The 20,052-nt window shown below is 30.7% G+C and overlaps 1 protein-coding gene across 1 annotated transcript; it reads left to right on the top strand.

The window, feature by feature from the left end:
- Nucleotides 1-684: 684 nt before the first annotated feature.
- Nucleotides 685-19,641, top strand: LOC121118712 (uncharacterized). Its single transcript, XM_071888352.1, has 12 exons — nucleotides 685-964; nucleotides 1,020-1,151; nucleotides 2,540-2,662; nucleotides 2,715-2,752; nucleotides 2,804-3,140; nucleotides 3,650-3,763; nucleotides 3,830-3,952; nucleotides 6,849-7,082; nucleotides 8,925-9,041; nucleotides 9,102-9,218; nucleotides 9,286-9,387; nucleotides 19,256-19,641. Exons 1-12 carry the CDS (start codon nucleotides 827-829, stop codon nucleotides 19,400-19,402), a joined length of 1,722 nt encoding a protein of 573 aa, XP_071744453.1. The 5' UTR covers nucleotides 685-826; the 3' UTR covers nucleotides 19,403-19,641.
- The last annotated feature ends 411 nt before the right edge of the window (nucleotides 19,642-20,052 follow it).

The following is a 20,052-nucleotide window of genomic DNA, read 5'->3' as shown; positions in this document are numbered from 1 at the left end:
AAACTCAACTATTCACAAAAAATTATTTTTTTGGACAAAACTTCAAATATAGAATTTCAAGTATAAACTTCTTTGGAAAAAAATTTACAAAAATTCAAATTAAAATACTAAATTTTTTCGATTTTTTTTAAAATCCATAGCTTTTCACAAATTTTATATTTTTTCGGAATAAATTAAAAAAGATAGTAAAAATTCTTTAATTTGGGAGGGGGCTACAACCCCTCCAGAACAACCCCTGCCGACGTTCCTGACCTAGTTATAAAATTTAATCTATACATAACAAAATAATTTAAAAAAAAGGAAATATACTGTCAATGACGTCGCAATTGGTTTTACTTCCTTTAAACTGATTTGTGGTATTGGACTGGACCATGGTCCTAGGTCCTACATAAGGACCCATACAACACTTAACATGTACTTTAAATTCCTCATTCAAAATTTTCATCCATTTTTTGGTTGCAACTTGTACAATTTGCCTAGACAAGTTACAATTTATACAAAATTGGATGTACATGTATATACATTGTACATACTAGAACTGGGAAACAAATTATAATTATGATATAAATTAATTAACCAAAAGTCCCCTAATTTTTTGACAGAGATAATAAGAGTGCATCTGAGCTTCGAAATCGAATAAAAAATATCGAAAAACAAATTAATGAATACTATCACAGCCAGCAAAACAGAGACTATAAACTGGTTCAAAAAACCGAGGCTGAACTTGAAAACATACGAATTCAATCAGACGATTCTCTAAAGGAGATCCGAACACTTATTTTAGAATATAACTTGACGGTTGAAAAACGATTTCAAGCCTTTACTGATGATCAAAAAAAGTGTGGGTAAAAAAATAGAGGAATTAAAGTCTCCTGACTTTTTGATGAATGTTGACAGACGATTTAAAATGTTGGACGCAAGGATAAGCGATTTGAGCAATTCAACAACATCTTCTAGAAAAAAAGTAAGTTTATTTTTGACATAAGATTTTTGTTTTCATAAAATTGATTGGATTTCAGGGAAAACTCTCTGACTCTAATGGGCTTCATGAATCCCTTCTATCCGAAATGAATGCATTAAATGATGAAATTAAGGATATCCGACGGGATATCGAAAGACGAGATGAAGAAATTTTATTTCTTATAAATCAGGTTCGTATTTTATGAAAATTATAAAGCTTGAGAAATTTCTATATGGAACACTATTATTTTGCTAAGGTCAGGAAATAAGGTGTCTTGAAGAAACCACAGTTAGGTGCATAGTGACCATAAAAGTGCTGCTTTAAGCTTATAATTGCCTCTATTTTTAGGAGTATATTTTATCTGTTTGCAATGTATACAATATTTGGAAGCCAGGCTTAGGATTACGGATAGCGTATACAGTTTGATTTTCTTTCTATGGACAAGGTTCCACGGTTTACAAGTGTTAACGGGTGCTACTTTTTTACCTGCAAAGGGTATTTCAAAAACATGCACAATTTTGGGTTTGAGGTAGCGGCTGTTTATTGACACTTTGTTGACATGGTTTGATTATTTTTATCTATGGGAGCTTACTGTAAAAAAGGACTATTATTAGGGTAGTTTATAGAAATTTTTTACTTTGGAAGTGAAAGGAATTTTTTTATTCTCTGATAGGTTAGTAATTTATGTAAATATCAGCTTGTCTTACTAAAAACAGGAAAATCTTGCAATCTGAAAAGTTTAAGTTAATAAAACTATTAGTCTTCAAAATTGACAATAAAGGTCCTTCAGCTTTTGATTATTATAACTTATGTGGAGTGCTACATTGATACTGTAGAAGATGATATTCCTATTAATAATAGATATGTATATTTATGTGAGTAATAAATGGTCATGAAAATCTTGTGTATTATCGACACGTTAAAAAAAGAAACCGAGAATCAATATAGTACAATTTGAAGAATGTTTTTGAGGAAGTAAGCTTAGCCTTATTTACAATCAGCTGAGACTAGAAAGAGGAGGAGAATAAAATAAGCAACGACATTGCTAAGAATGACTCCAATGTCGATCTCCAAATTCTACTCTTACTCTAAAAAAGACTTATAATTAAATAACTCCACATTAAATGTTCAAGGTTTCTCTCCGTCATTTATGAGCACACACAATAGTTCAATCAGGGTTTGAATCTAATCAAATCTATTTAGGAAAGGAAGTTCGGATTTAAAAAATAATGCCACCTGCTAAGGAAAAGAAAACTCTTCTTCAAATAACAATTTAAAAAAATACAATCTAATTTACAAAACTGAATAATAAGGCTTATTGCGGCGCGTCAGTTGTTTGAGATAAAGCTAGGTACATCCTTAGTTATGATGTTATATAAATTTGGATAAACTCAGGCCGTTTAAGTGCGGATATAATCCTAATATTAGGTTATTGCATAACGTTTTCTTTACAATTCTTTAGTTATTTTAGTATTTGATTTAAAGATTTTAGGTAATTGTATAACCTTTTCTAAGAATTGAGGGATTAGGTAATAGACTTGAGGTTTACTTAGTTACGCATATTAATTTATGTTTTAGAGTCCAAATGAAAAAAACCTTTCTGATGTTTTGGGAGATAAATTACAATACAAAATGGATAGTCTAGCCATTGTTCAGGGCCGAATGAGGAAGAAGATGAAGGATATGGAAAATAAGTTTGAGGTAAGAATCACAAAATGAATGTTCAGAGTTCTCATTTTTAAATAAATTTCAGAATAACGAAGTTCCTAGTAAAAGATTGGAAACCCCAAGGTACGTGCTAAACGAATTTGTAATCCATTTAGTATAAAGGACTCTTTGTAGTAATGATATTAAAAATAAGGAGGCAGAAGAGTTTGAAACCATTAGACATGGCCTACAGGAATCATTAAATGAGATCCGGTCTATTCTACGTGAATACAACCTCTCGATTCAAAAGAGATTTCAGTCTTTTAGTCAAGATCAAAGAAGAATCGAGAGTCGTATAGATAAATTATCAGATACAAATTCCAATGGGAGTAACAGGGAGCTAAGTGGAAAATACAAAGTATTGGATGCTAAAATTGACGATGTGAATGAACGACTATTGATTGGAATGCATAGTATGCAAGTTTCATTGGGGGATCAATTTCAGAAATTGGATAAATTTCAAATAGACTCAGTAAATCCTTTGATTGACTACATATTATTTAAGTGGGATTTAATTGTATAAGTGCAAACAAATTCTTATATGGCTTTAGAAATTACTCAAATACTTATAGGGAGTAGTATTTTTTATTATAAATGTAGAATAATTAAATTAGCATTAAAATGCCAGAGCCTTTAAACAAAATGCTGTATATTTGATCGAATTAAAATTATTCTAAGTATAAATATTATCTTTAATTTTACTCAAAAATAATTTGCTTATTATACTACATACACCTAATATACATTAGGAAGATTGGAGTAAGTTGAGCAGGTTTTTAAAAGCACAGTGGTTATAGAGTTTGAATTTTTATAACTTTTTTCTCTTCAAATTCGTTAAAACAATAATTGCCTGTAAAAAAACAATAACAACAAAAATATTTTTGCACTATATAATATCTCCGTACTGATGTAAAAATGCTCAACTTGCCACATGACCGTAAGTTCTACCTATAAATAACTTTTTCTTTCTGACATTTATAGAATAAACTCCCTGAAAGTCAGGGCCTACGTGAATCCTTGAGATTGGAGATGAATGAGTTAAATGATGAAGTGAATACTATAAAAAAGGATTTGAACTTGCAGAAATCTCTAAGGGTATGAAAGAAGAGGAATTATCATAATTAATTAATTAACTAAATATTTGCATTTTGTATTACGCAGACTCCTCAGAGTGAAACAGACTCTCATATTCTCGGAGATAAGTGGCAGCAAAAAATAGATAAAATCGGTATTGTACAAGGAGTAATGAAGCGTCAAATAGATGAAGTTGAGAAAAAAGTTGAGGTATAAGGAAAATATACTTTAATTTGTGTTTAATGTCTGTAATTACATATTATCTCGTACGTAAAAGTAATTTTGGTATAAATGAGTAAATGCAGTTTTGAAGATAACCTTTTTATATAATACAAAAGGGGGAAAATATCATAATACTAGGATCCATTTATGTTATCCTTCGGATTGACAAAATATGTTATTCAAAAACGTCATTTCTATGAATAATTGAGCTCCTTTATTATTCCAAACTTTATATATATGTATATATATATCGTGTATTATATTATAAATATTTGTTCATATTTCCTTTTGTCTTCTTCAAATCTTCTGTAAACCAATTTTTAAATATGTGGGTGCATAAGAGTAATTGACCTCCATTCTATTTGCCGTCTTAATCGACCAAAACGGACATCTACTTTACTAATTATAATTTTCGGAGTTATTATTTTCATTTTAGAATCATGAAAATTCCGGAAAAGAAATTTTTTCAAAACTTCGACAATTATCTGTTGAACAAGAAAAGTACGTATTGCCTCAGAGATTATTTATAATATTAAATATGGCATAATTGATCTTCATAGTGAATCCAAAGCATCTTCAGAACTTAAGGACAAAGTATCAAAACTTGAAACGGATCTTATCCAAGAGCAAAAAATCCGGAAGGGCAGTGTGGCCCACTTAATAAAGAAAACAGAAATAGACCGTGAAAAGAACAAAGTCCTTGTTGAAGAGTCTGTGGATGGAGTTTGGAAGCTTTTACATGATGATAACCAGATCCTTCAAGAGAGGACACAGTCCCTTATGAAGAATACACAAGGATTGGATAAGGATGTGACGGATTTAAGAAATGAAATGATTAAGAACAACCGAACGTTGAAGGATGAGAGTGAGGGCCGTATTAAGGTGCTAGACAGTAAAATGGAAGGCATGAATGCGAGATTTCTGTTGGGAATGAATACTCTTCAGGTGGCCGTGGGGGATCCTTCTAAGGTACCATATAAAACTGTGAGTCTTCTGAATTTAATTAATGTATATTTCATGAGAAAAATACTGTTTTATTATTTTACATACACATAGAATGCTCTCAGTGAGGCCCAGAGTGTCAAGGAGTCACTAATCTATGATATTGCAAATTTGGAAGATCAAGTGAAGGATTTAAAAAGAGAGCTTGATCAAAGGGATGAGAGGATATTGAGCAGTGTAAAGGGTGTACGTACATCCAGTGTGTGTCTTTTTTCAGATGTGACATTTTTTTAACTTTTACATAGAATCATCATAAGGAGGAACAGACCACTATGATACTTGGGGATGAAGTTCAACGAAAAATCGATTTTATTTTGTTTAAACAAAATAAAATGAATGTGGAGGTCAAAGAAATCCAAGGGAAAGTTGAGGTATAAAGCGATATTTGGAAGGGATTCCCATATCAAAGTAGGCTACAAAACAGTTATATTATGTTTGTTAATGCAACAAACTGATAAGGTTAGATGTTCTCATGCAGGGGGAAAGTCAATTCTTATCTCAGATGAACTTAAAATGAGAAATGACCTGCATGGGCTGAAAAATTCCAGGCTTCACAAAAAAAGAAAAAAAAAGAAGTAATATAAATTTCAATTCTTGTAGTTTTGCCATTGTTTTGATTGACTTGTGACACGGTGGTTATCCTAGTGAAACATCATTTCTTCTTCTTCAAATGGAGTGTTTGTTTTTCATTTCGTCCTTCATACGCTCTAATAACGCTATCTAATATTCCTTGTTGATAGTATCTGTCTTCTTAAGGAATTATATAAATATTATGCCATGCGTATCCAAAAATACCGAACCCATAACCTTTTAGCTGATTTTTGTGGTTTCGGGTACTTTGGGCGAGGTTAACCAGTTGCTCTCCAATCAGATTATAATCAGTTTTATTCCAAAGTGAAGTGGTGGGTCTATGTTTCATCCATTGTCACATATACCCCCAGAATTCTGGTAGCATACGTTTAAACATGACCAAACACCGTTCAAAATCATCATCATGCTTTTGATCAACAGTGAGCAAACACAGCAGCCACTTAAAACAGAGCTTTCTCATAGACAAATGTACATAATCATGAAATATAAAGGCAATATATACTTCTGATATCTTTATGATGTCGACTAACTCACGCTAATTCCTGTCTGATCATTCAAAACAATTGTTTAATTGTTTATTCTGATGAAAGGGAGTCCCCATAAGAATTATCAAGCCATTGCTTGGGTGAAAGATATTTTTTACCATCAAGAAACTGTATACAAATTAAAATAGGAAAGGATTTTTTATCCCTTGTTTTTAAAAATAACAAAAGTTTAGTCACATTTACCACTATAACTCACAAACTAATGAGCATATTATCATGAAATTTATGCAGCTATCTTTTCAACGTACAAACTGAAAGTAAGGTGAATTTGTAGGAAAAAAATGATAGTGCCTTTATGTGTGAAGCCTCATACTTTTCAGCCCATATGCTAATTTGTAAAGGATGTAAGATAGATTTTAATATATTTATTTTTTCAGAATGAATTAAAGGAGAAAATGGAGGAGTTTTCAGAGAGGCAAGGAACTCATTTGGAGGACTATAGAAAGTTTAGGACCCATACTGAAGCAAATTTAAGGATAAAAATAGTGATACTTTGGGGGTAAATATGTATTAGACAATCATTCAGATTTTAAGCCAAAAAAGGGTATTTGAAGAAGAGAAAGAAAGAAAGTGAACTAATAAATTATATAATTAATTAATTACAAATAATTATTTGCATGAGTATAGAGAGTTGCCAAATATATGTTGATAGTGTTCCCATGCTGATAGAGATATATGTACTTACTTACAAGGATAAGTCCTAACAAATACAATGCTAACAGTCAATGTTTGTTTCTTTGTTTCAGTCATCCCCCTATGAGCTACAGAAATTAAATGAAAAGGTATATGATATTGAAAAGGAAGTAAAACGATTGGAGAAGGAGAGGCCATCAGCGGAAGGAGTCTCTCGAAAAGAATTTCAAGACGTTAGGGATGAGTTGCAAAATATTAAAAAAAGCAATGTGAGAACTACTACACCTCCTGTTAGGCGACAGAGTCCCTCACCACCCCCAAATCAACGGAATTCTGATCCGCATTATGTGAGTTCAGTTAAAATTATAGTTTTTCGTTTTTGTTTTTTTTTCATGTTCTTTAATGGTCAAATGGAGTTGCACTGATTAAGAGTAACATTATACATTTACTCCAGGGTAAATAAAAATACAAGGTCATACCATAACACTTGTACAACTGATATTCGACTTCCACCACGATTTTAATATTGACGTCATAGTAGTTGAGTGCTTGCATTTTTCGTCAAAAAACATTTTCTAACCCTGCAGTCGGTATGGTACATTGAATAGAAAATGCTAGTAATAGAAACGTCATAGACTATCAGTGGTTACGTATTTTGTCAAAATCTATCGGTCTTCCCAGCAGCCGGTACAATACATCAGATTCAAAATTCAAGCAAGCTCGATTACATGATGGTCTAACCTTGTATTTCTATTCACCTTGTCTTTACTTCATACGACTTAGACATTGTCTTTGAAGTACATATACACCAAGTATACACTGTGTGTAAGCAAAAAAGCATCATATCAGATAACATTGAAAAATCATCATGAGCTCAAAAAGGATTAAGTTTAGCACCTTGAAGTTTATTAACTAGTGAAAAAATACATCTTCTTTCCTTAAAATTCAAAATATCTACCTTTATCCTCAATTACAGCCTCTACACGATGTCTGATGACTTACTTGTCATCAGACATCGTCATTCACTCCCGCTCAATAGAGGCCTTCAAATCAACAGTATTTATGTGGGTGACAGCATAGGCATTGGCCTCAATGGCGCCCAACTCCCATTGTTATTGGAACAGGATAACTTCTCCCTGAACCATGCTTGCGTTTCCTTTGACCTGTGGCCCTTTGCTGCTATAAGCCAGCGTTTTGGTGGACGTAGCTCTTGAGGCCATTGTTTTTCACAGTATTCCTAATCGTCCCTTCACCAACGTTTTTTATACTGTTTCCCCTAGTCACTCCTGAACTCCTACAATCCCTTTATGGTATCCAATATCTTAAAGGGATTCAAAAGACCGAGTTAACGAACATTGTCAAATAAATTGTTCAAAACGGCGAATTCTTTTACGAGAACACATTCCAAATTTATTGGAATAGGTTTCCTGTAATTCAACCAATCAAGATTTTGAACATTGATTAGGAAACCAGAAATTTTAACATCACTATATATTTTTGTGTAAGACAGGTAATGTGGTGCTCGTGGTTATTCCAGTGGTTGTTAGCTTACTAACACAAAAATGTACACTCTATTTGGTTGTCAGCAGTCCATTTTTTTTCTTTCAATCTAGTTATTGTTTTTCATAATAATTGGTTAGATTCAAAATAGTTCATATTTAGCTGTGAACTATCTTGAATCCAAACAATCAATATTTCAGAACACCTTGTTACCTTGCTAAGACAAAAATATATATTTGAAAAAAATTTCTTCTTTTTTCCTATTTTCCCTTTTTTCCATAATTGAGAATAATTGACTAACTACAAACTGATTTTGGGTCTTTTTCTGTTTCTCTTTGGATCAAATGTTGCACGATGCAACTGTTTTTGTAGATGTTGCTCCAATCACTAATCAAGATAAATGGAAATGCTATGTCTAATATATAAAACATATTTTTTATTCTAAACTAGGATTAAGCAATAATATTACCTTTTTAGGATCCGGATTATCTGGCGTAAATTTTTTATGATCCGTAAGTGTTCGAGTACTCTAAACCAGTTTACTTATACCGTACTTGGGTTTCGGGGATACGAGTCCAATTTACTGATATATTTTTCTACTCAAATAATCCATTGGGAGGGGGGGTACACTTGTTTTATTTCCCTTCCGGAAATTCAAAGTACTAATGTACAAAAATTGATAACCACAGAGTAATCTAAAACAACAAGTTGAGGATATAGAAGAACAAAATAAATATCAAAGTGATGACTTTAGAAAGTTCAAAGCAGACACGGAGAACCAATTGACGGATGTTAAAAAGTCAAAGGCATGTTGTAAATCCCACATGTTTTGAACAAAATCAATTTGAACTACGTATTTATTTCAGAAAGAAGTTGAAAAGAAAGTCGAGGAATTAGAATATCGGAATAATAATCAAGAAAAGGATATTAATGATTTCAAAAATCAAACGCAAGAGCAAGTGGAAGATACTAAAAAAAAGCAAGTACGTAGATCCATGTTTTAAGATGTTGTGTAATGCTTTAATTTGATTAATTATGTAAACAATTTAGAATAAGGTATTGGGTCAAGTGGATGCTATGGACAAGATACAAAAGGAACAGGCTCGTGAAATAAGGGATGTAAAGCGAGATTTAGGTGACGAAATCAAAGAGGTATGATAATACTATATTATGCTCACTAACGGTAATTTGTGGCATTATCTGGAGTTATTAAACGTTGTCCAAAAATTTATATGCGTTACTTATTATTTTTCATGAGCACACACATACGTAGTTTCAATATACATAGGTTTTTTTTTCTTCTCAAGATAATAGAAGAATAATAATAACAGCTTGAGAAACGAAATTAATATGACTGATGACTATTATTAGGAGTCTACAATTAAAATAGCATTAGTGTAGGGAAAATATTGTAATAATATTTAAACTCCTATATTTTGATCTTATTATGCGTTTTTAAATCAATTTACAGTATAAATAGGCTATAACTTTACTTTTTGAGGGAAATGTTGTACCAACACGACTTATGAAATAATGAAAAACTTTAGTCTCTAGACCGCTACCTGGCTGAGTCTTAGTTACACACGCTCGATGCCACATCTAAAACGACGAGACATGGTTAAAAGGACAATATTGGCGTTTCTTAGATATAAAAAATATGTATAAAATATACATTAAGGATCACTATATACATTGCAACCTGTATACATGCTCAAACATGCAAAATGCCAGCAAAACTTCATTCATATGACTACATTGATATTTTTTTGATTAAAAATGAAAAAACTTTTTCTATTAATTCATTCCCGTTAATTTTAAAAATTTCCGTCCAGGTGCTCATTCATTGATTTATTTCCGTTGATTCGTTCATTTTTTTAAACGAAGCGACGCTTACATGATAAACTAATGTTCAAATATGTTTGGCAAAGGAAAAAAAAATTCTAACAAGCACGCCTCTATCTATATTTTATCACGACACCTTTCATATGAAAAACACAAACAAAAAAGATTTTTTCCAATTCTTCCTACTTATGAGGATATTGCTCAATAAGTATTCACAGCTTAACAAAATCAATTTATAATTCAACCAATCAACATTGTCAAGGACACTGATATGGGGAGAAGAAACAAAAACATAAATAGCTGACGACAGAATAGACCTTTTTTTATGATGTAATAACCAAGCAGGATGTGACGTTTGAGGTACAACAGAAGACGCATCTTATAAATCTTCTCTTGATGTATGTAATATATAATATTTATGTATGTCAAATTGCATGGAATTTGAATCAAAGTTGGTACGATGATCATATATAGAGCCACAGTAAGAGGCCATTAAATTTTGAGAGGATAAGTGAAAATTTTAAGATCAACGTAACACAAAATGTAAAAAAAAAGATGCATAATCATGCAATAAAATTTGTTTAACACTTTGTTATTGAACTGGGATATTATATACCACAATATTTATAGAAATGCTTCTTATTTCTTAGATTCTACATTTTATTAGGAATAGTTTTCATTATGCTCATAAAATATCTAATTTAATTAGATAAAATTATCCAGATAATGCCTTCTTGTAGGATTTATTTTAGTAAGGTTAATTACCTGCTTCGCTTAAAAGTAGTTCCTTTGTCTTTTCTTTTGATGTCATTGATTTTTCTTTTTTTCAATGTCGAAACTGATATTATTTAGTAAAATATACAATTCCTCATATAAAAAAAGAAGTAATAATTTGATTTCCAAAATTTGCATTAATCATGAACAAATAAATCTTTATACAGAATAAAAATTTAATATATTTATTATAAAAATAACAAATAATATCTTGTTGAAATCCTCAACTCATGTTGTTTTTGTTATTTTTAAATGAGGATTTATTTTCCAGTAAGGGGGAGAGGGGGGCTAGTATCAGTTCATTCAATAACTAAAAGCTTTTTACGAACCTATTTTACCTTTCCTATTAGTATTAGTTTGGGATTTAATTACAGTATTTCAATGTACCTATGTATTTTTTCCACATTCGCAAGGCTTAAGTCATTATTTATTTTGATTCATCATTATATTAGTCATTTTTTGAAAAGATAAAATATATCCATACATGTATGAATAGTATGTAGTTATTTATTTTGCAAAAGTGATAAGCGAAAAAATGAGGACAAGGGGAAAAAATCGAAGCTTTACAATGTTTTAATAATAATAAATATTTAAACTTATTGTAAAAAAAAAGACCCATGATTTTCATTGAGAAAATAAGACTACCGTAGAGTGTGCGAAGTTTTGGTAACGAATAAATAGGGTAAACTTTATCAAGAATGACAAGGAGTACAACATTGAGGCTGTATAACAGATTTTTTTTAAAGATATATCTTTCTATTTTTCAAAATGATGCTCCTTGTCTACTACAATGGCCTCTAAACTAAGCCTGAAGGTGCCACACCACTTCTTGATGATCACCTCTCCTTCAACTTCTTGGCCGTGTGACCTTGTGCCCGTCTTGCTTACATACATATTTGACAACCTTGTAATTGACATCATTCTAAGGCTTCATGACTGTTTACAATACCTCAACATACTTATTTTGCCCAATTTTGAGTCCCTTGGGGAACCAGTCAGAAAGACTTAGACCACGCCATTCATCATCATAATGCCTTGAGGATGCATGGTCCTATCGATTGGAGGGATTTTGTCTGGAAGTATCATCTAAGTAGCAGTCATTTCAAGAGTTCCTAGCCTGATCAACAGTCCAAATCTACTTCTATGAGAAAATGATAACTGTTAAGCCGTAGAACACGAAAACGAACATTAAAACTTTCAACTTGGAAAGTTTTGGCCTTTAAAGCCTATTTTAAAAAAATCAAGTGTTGTAGGGTATAGCTACGATTGAGTAGCATATTTCGATATGAAAAAACTATATAGATTGATTAAAAATTTTAAAAAATGTATACAATCGACAAAAAATTGAGTAAAATGAAGAATCTTACTTAGAAGCTAATATATTTTTTATTTATTTTTTCTGTGCTGTATATCCGTGGTGAAGTAATAGAATAGACCATATATTTGATTTTAAAAAAATGCCTTTTTGATAGATTTTTTGTCACTTTAGTTTTAAATATTAATTTAGAAATTTGAATAAAATAAACTAATTAAGCTACGTGAATATAGATTATAATAATATTCGGGGGGGGGAAATGAATCGCTTATGAGTTCAATTAAACCATTACTCTGAATATGAAGTATCTATAAACTTGTTTTAATCCCCTTACATCTAAATTATTATAAATTATTTTAGTAAAATTCATAACAAACGATTCCATTTTTTTTTCTTCGGAATATTCTTTTAATCTATATTCATGCAACCTGAACAGCTTATTATATTTAAGTATCTTAATAAATATTAAAAACTAAATTAACCAAAAATCGACCTATTTTAAAGGCTATTTTTGTTAAAAATATTAAGTCTATTATATAACTTCACCTAGCATATTAAGAACTTGAAGAAATAACAAAAAAGAGATTAGCTTTTAAGTAAGATACTTAATTTTACTCGTTTTTTTTTATGCTGTTTGTATACATTTTGAATAATTGTAATTAAGATAAAGCAACGAATAATCCATGAAAGTTTAAATGGATTTAATTCGTGTTGTACCGCTTAAATTACAATAATAAATGTGGATTTCAGCTTGCCGGGGATCCAAGAACTTCATTTTGTTTCAATGTATTATTGATGCAATATACAAGTGCTTCTGTATAGTTTAACTTACATATATTGACATTAAGACAACCCAAAGGGTATCGTCCTAAAAGTCCGCAAAATTGGCTTTGCACAATTTTTGCAATTCATTTGCAATCTGGGTGGTGTCCCATTCTACTATTGCATATATTTTTTTTATTTTGGATTTCTGGATAATACAAATTTACTTAGACCGTACTTGGATATTTTGGATCCGGCTCCGACAACCGTCCTATCTCTAGAGAGAATACTCCAAATTTAGCTGGGTTACATTTAATGAGACTGTAATCTTTGACAACCCTCCCTCTTAGACTTTCTCTCCTGGTATCTCACGACTTCTTTTCCTAGAATTTATATCTAATATCCAAAGAATAAATATTTTCAAGAATATATTCCATTTAATTATATAAGCTTACTTTATTTGCCTAGTTCGTTACGTGAAAAACATATGCATAATAGAGAATATTTTACGATAAAGTTTTTTCACGATTTTCTGTGCAAATGATGCTCAACTAAGCACGTATAGCATATTTCAAAATAAATATTTAATTTTGTATATTTCACCTTCTATCTAATATAGAAAACATAGATTAATGAACCGGTACAAATTCACTGTTCCATGTTTGTTTTTATTCATTATCAAATACAAGGGGTAGTACACGGCATTGCCAGGAGTAAATAGAGACAAAGAAGACATATTTTGCTCTAATAATAAACAAGTCTACTCTCCAAAAAAATTCCAGTGTTACTCACCCTTTTTGGATGAGCAAACTCAACCGTAGTTACTAGATACTTAGATGTTAGCTCCTCAAGGTTGAGTGAATAAATATAATATGACGTGAGGACCCAGGGAGTACTCTAGAAGTGCTACTTGGATGAGCCTAGGCTACAAACACTTGATATTACATTCAAAACGCTTTCATTTCAATAATATGATTATATTATCATTTCATATAACAAAAATATGTACATATATAAAACATCAGGGAACACTATTTACTGTACTTTCTGTATACATACTCCATGCTACATGCAAAATACCTGCCAAATTTCATAAATATTATTACATTATAATTTGAAGATTAAAAAAAACGGTTTTCATTACATACATACAAACATCGCTTTATAAATATAGATATTACTTAAAGTCAATAGTATTTAATTATATCATACCGGAATGTTGACACTTGAAGGAGATTATCCCGGGAAAGGAGAAACCAAAATGCATAAACTTCTCCTCTTTTAGTTAAGATAAATGAGTTTTAAAAATAAATAATGAGCCTCATTAGATAAAAAATATTGCAAAAACTAAGTTAATTTTACTATATTATTATCGATTAGGTCGGTAAGATGCTATGAACTGAATATATTAGTCAACACACTTTTGTCCTTGAACAAAAATGCTGTGCCTCAATTAACTTCAAAATCTTTGGTTTCTTAGGCACTCTTTGCTCAAATTACATAGCAGGGGAAAGTAGCACTTACATAGAAGGAGCACGGACACTTTATTTAGAGATATGGGCCAATTTTTGGATAAGTAAACGCTTCAGTGTCTTTGATGGTGCAGTGTTTGTGACAAGGATAGATCACAAAGAAATGTAATTCGAATTCAGTGTAGGGGTTCTCGGAAGCCACATATTCTTTTCCAAAAAGCCCTTGAAAATTTGTATACTTTTGACAGTGCAAGAGGGTGCCCCGTCTTGGCTCAAGATGCAAGTTCATCACCTTGTGTCTCCTGAAGCCAGGGATGATCTTGTCGATCAAAATGGCATGGTAGATGTGTTAGTTGATCGTGAAGATCAACTAACACATATTTTTTGATCATAATTACGTGAATGGAGGACCTTAATATACACGCAAGTTTTTGATTCATTATTATTTAAGGTGTCAGGAAGGTTTTCCGTTGGAAAATGTGACTTGAAATTACTCGCCGTTGAATTTTTTTATCATGAATCATGTATTAACCTTAGAGACGATGAGCAGATAACACTTTTTGTAAATGTTTGAGCATTCAGGACATTCTCTTAGGTAAATGCTAGATCATATTTCATGATTGTAGGAAACATCTTACAAATTTGTTTACATTTGGTATCCTAATACATACATACTCAATAACCTCTCAAGACCAGCATCTTTTATATCAGAATATATAAATGTTAAATAATCTAGAAATGCTTAATAACATGTTTTTAAACCCTTATATTTAATATTTTATGAACTCGGCAAATTTTCCAACAGCAAACTTCATAGATCCTTAAGATCAACTGTTTTGTAGCCGCTTATTTACTAAGAGTCTCTTTCGTTGTACAGGGTGAGACAACATAACATCTTTCTTTATCAGGCGAGGCAGGCTGTTAAAAAAGTAGCAAGGTTTCATTCTAGGAGCAAGATCATAAAGTTTTATTCTAAATTCATTCAGTTGTTATCATGCGTTGGCATAGTGAGGCATGTGTGTTTACTTTCGTAAATAAATATTGGGAAAAAAAAATGGTTTGAAAGAATGTGCTATAAAGTTAAACTAATTGCAATTTAGCTCCAAAGTTTTTATTTGTGCAAAATATAAAAATCCATTAATTATTTCACTTCGAGTGTACAAAAAAACCATTATTCTAATCCATTTTCATAATTTTAAATATGCAAAATTATTTTAAATCAAATAACTTTACAGATAATGATGCTAGAGAGCTAAAATTGGTACCATCAGATTTTGGTTACATACGTTAATTTTAAATTAGTAAAATGGTTTTAATTAGGCAATTAATCTAGATATATTCCAAAAAACCACCATTTTTAAGACTTGCAAAATCGTCAATCACTAATTATTTAATTATCTACAACTTTCAAATAAGTAATGTAAAAAAATAATTTTGCATGTTTAGTATTTTATAATATCCCTCTAAAATCTTAAAATGAAAAGATATATATATATTTATGAAGAACAAAAAAAATAACAGGGTATTCAAATACCATAGTTCAGTTTGTTTAGTGTATTGCCAAAAGGGGACGTCACCTATCTTTTAAAACTGTGTACATAGAACAAAACTTTAAATGTGTGCTAACGTTATGTAACAAAAAAAAACTTGTTTCATTAGACCCTGTGCAATACACACATATGTTGTAATAGAAGTACTTAGAACATTAATAAATAGTTGTATTAAATCAAACCGATAAAAGATCCTATGTATCATTAATAAATATAATTTTTTTATTGAGGAAAAATATGTTTACATAGATGATGTTGACTTCTGAGAACAACCCAAGTATTATATTAAATACAAGTGGTCATACAATCTATTCAAAGAATCATACATTTAACAGTTTTACTCTCTATTTTTGTTATTATCAAAGCACTTCAAAATAAATATATGTACCTATATAATGTGATATAAACGAAAAAGTAAATTATTGCGTTTTTTATCTCTAGGTAATTAGCATAACTTTATTCTGGTTTAGTGATTATAGATAGAGTATTATGGGTTTGATTACCTTCATAACAGTATGTATAGTAAGAATATATCCATTATTTTTCATGAAGTTTTCTTTGTTTGTTTGTTTTTTGTACTTGGCAATCAAAATAGTACTTACATGACAATTGGACTCCTTTATATAATCTATATTTTTGACAATTGCCCTTTCAGAGTGTGGTGCATCTTTGAGATCAAAATGCCGGAACAGAATTGTCAAAACATAAAATAAAAAACGCATCTTTGGCTGTTAGAGTATATTCCATATATATGTATTTAATTTCTCTTTTTTATTCTTACTAAAAGATTACTTTAGAATTAAAACATTCCAACAATACAACAATCAATACAATTAAATTTTCGGCAGAATACATCTAAATTTAGCTACGTATAAAATATAAAAACAAAGGAAAAAACACCACTTAACAGTGCATAGAAAAAATGCAACTTGCGTCCTTTTTTCTTCTTTTTCTCTAAGAGAAGTTTTAAGTAAGTCCTTTATTTACTAACTTGGAAACGTCCTTCCACCATCATTGAATAATTAAAATGTTTGTAGCATACATATAAATTTAGCTACGTATAAAATATAAAAACAAAGTAGAAATTACGACATTCGTACATTAAAGTACCCATATAAAGAGGGTATTATCGTCATGTTTTTCTAGATCTGAAGGATGGAAAGTCTTTGATAACAAATGTTGAAACGTCCTTCCATCATTTGAGAACCCGTGCAATTACTCTATTCTTCTCGAAATCAGACTCTCGAGTCCATCGAGAATAGGTTAGTCTTTTATTTTTATCCTTTTAAATAACTCTTTGAATCCTGGCAATAATAGAGGCGATTTTAAAGGGGTCTTTGTACAGAGAGGTATCTAATTTGTTTATAATTTATTAAAATATGTCTATCAAATATTGGGATGGGATACATTGTATAAGTTTTCACATACTTTCTCTTTCCTAAAATTGACTGCAACAGCACAACCTTCTACTAATATTAAAATAGCTTTGTCTAGTGAAGCAATCATGAAAATAGATGGACGGTCCCATTATATAAAGAATGAACTGAGTTCGTCTCTTATGGAGTATGTCAGGGGGGGAAGGGGTATCAAAGTTTATCAGAGTACTTAGCAATGAGGACGGAGGATATCATATCTCAATATCTACAACACCAGGAATTTTTCTTGCATCATTCGACAATAATATTTTCTAAGAATACTTTGTACTTGAGTAGTGTACAAATCTGAGTATCTTACCGCATTTTTACTCTTGAACATCGATGTACTTCTGTACAAGGTATTCGTGAAAATTATTAAATAATTCATGGTTGATATATGAAAATGTCGTAGTCCCTTACATAATGATCTCCTCCAGCCTAATCCCTCAGTCCACGGATAAAGATACATATTCTAAGATTCGGATCGATTCGAATCTTTAGACGTAATTACTCGAGTAAATTTTGGGTACCAAATCTTTTGGATCAAGATCCGAAACCATAATTAGACGGCATACCTTTTTGTATCATGCAACCTTCCATTCAAAAACAGGGGAAAATACCCGAAATTAATTGGTAGTGAGACAAATAAGCAAGTCATACCAATTGTTATTTATCTCTTGTGTACTCCGTGTCTATCAATGCCATATTATTCATCCACAACTTTTAAAATTAATTAAGTATATATATATATTTTTCATAATATTAAAACCCTTGGTATTATTTTATTCAATATCATATAATTAAATTGCACAGTAATATTTTATTAAAGGCATAGCTATTGCTTTTGTATATGACAAATAAAAATTCTTCATACAAATAATAACATGCCCAATAAATATACGACTCAATGCTAATAGAAATACAAAGTTAAACTATCATGTAATTGGCATACCAGAAATTTTAAAATTGGGGTACCGTACCGACTGCTGGGTAAAACAGACATATTTTGATATCATAGAGTATAACAATGGTATATTAACAGCATATAACACTAGAAATTTTATGGTTAACAGTAAAAGTGTATACTCTTTGACGTCACTATTAAAGGAGTGGTGGAAGTCAAGCATCAATCGGAAAAGCGTTATGGTATAACCTTGTATTGCTACTAATCTTGATACGACGAAGGATATACAACAAATTGTATTTGTTTGTAGTCGTTATCCTCTCCTATCTAATGCAGTAATTTTTTTATATACTAGAACCCCTATTTTATGACAAAATAAGGTTTAAAAATAGTTTTACTAGGTTTTCTTTTATATTTACCCCCCCCAACAAGCTACTATTTGTGTTGCGACACGGTCTATCACCGATTTTTTTTTGCTAAATCAAACAAAATGGTTTATTTTTTTCTTTATATTAAACAAAAATCTTACATGTATTATAAATATCGGAAGAACCCCGAAAATATAAAAGGTACACCATATGTTCCAGAAATAAGCCTGTAGCTTTCAGAATAATTCAGAAAATATCCGTCCATATATTACAATATGAAATCATAACCATAAAAACAGAATACATATAGCAATTTGAAAATTAGATTTAATATTAATTTGACAATGACTACGTTCTATGATCATTTTTAATTCATGAAGACCAAATTGTTTATTTTGACCGGCCCAGGCCCATTTTTTCCTATGGATCAATCTGCCGAACTTTTTAAAGGACCAAATTATTTCGTTCCAAGAGAGATCATAAAGGTCTCAGACAAGATTTTCCAGAGCGACATACAGGACTAGTACTTATGAGATAAAAGTTCCAACTTTCTTTGAATTTTAAATAAGCTCTTTTATATTTATCAAATTATCCATAACTTGTTTTTTTTTATTTCAGAGAAAGAACGAGGAAAATGAAATCAATCAAGCTCATCAAAGACTCCGAGGACGAGTGAAAAGACTTAAACTGCGAGTTCGTAAAATTAAAGAAGTCGTTATGAAGGATCAAGTAGACTCAGATGACGATGATAAGGGAGATATTTAAAAATACTTCCACAAAGTGAGTTATACTTCTACAAAGGTACAGTTTTAGCGTAAGCGGTGATTTGTGGGCAAAGACTAATGATTGAGGCCCGTTTCATGCTTTGCTTTTTGAAATTTAGATTTTGTACAAAAATAATATTACTTATTCAGAAAATATTTCAATTTACCTTTCCTATATGTATGACCATTTTTTATTTATTGTTGAACTTTATATCAATATAATAAAAATCTATTCAAGACTAACTTTAATCATATTAAATATAAGACTGAACAAAGAGGGAGACAGGGGGCTCTCATTTTCATTATTCATATCAAACATGTAGATATATACAAGACATAAAATAATGTAATATGAATTGCTTAGAGTAATTTCGTTACATTAAGATGAATAACCATTTTAGCTTAAAACTAGACCTCTTAGTCAAGATCTACCTTTAAAAAAATCAAACAATTCAGGAAATCAAACAAAAAAAATTATTTAAAACATTCACATACAATTTTTTATACATAGTAATCAATTCATTTGTCTCTTTCGATGAATGTGTTATTTTAAATTAGTCATGTATCTAACTGAATATGACACTTTGTATTTTACAATATCAATCACATAATCCAGAAACTATGAGCTATCCTTGGTATTTGTGAAGAGAA

This window comes from Lepeophtheirus salmonis, chromosome 1 (genome assembly GCF_016086655.4).
Source record: "Lepeophtheirus salmonis chromosome 1, UVic_Lsal_1.4, whole genome shotgun sequence".
NCBI lineage: Eukaryota > Metazoa > Arthropoda > Copepoda > Siphonostomatoida > Caligidae > Lepeophtheirus > Lepeophtheirus salmonis.
This window is presented reverse-complemented; position numbering and strand designations above follow the sequence as displayed.

What these genes read in the sequence shown, in the direction of transcription:
- LOC121118712 (XM_071888352.1), top strand. Translation starts at nt 827, where the DNA reads ATGATCAAAAAAAGTGTGGGTAAAAAAATAGAGGAATTAAAGTCTCCT. An exon ending in ATATGGAAAATAAGTTTGAG is followed by an intron (nt 2,663 to 2,714) that starts GTAAGAATCACA and finishes AATAAATTTCAG; the next exon opens with AATAACGAAGTTCCTAGTAA. An exon ending in CGGATGTTAAAAAGTCAAAG is followed by an intron (nt 9,042 to 9,101) that starts GCATGTTGTAAA and finishes TATTTATTTCAG; the next exon opens with AAAGAAGTTGAAAAGAAAGT.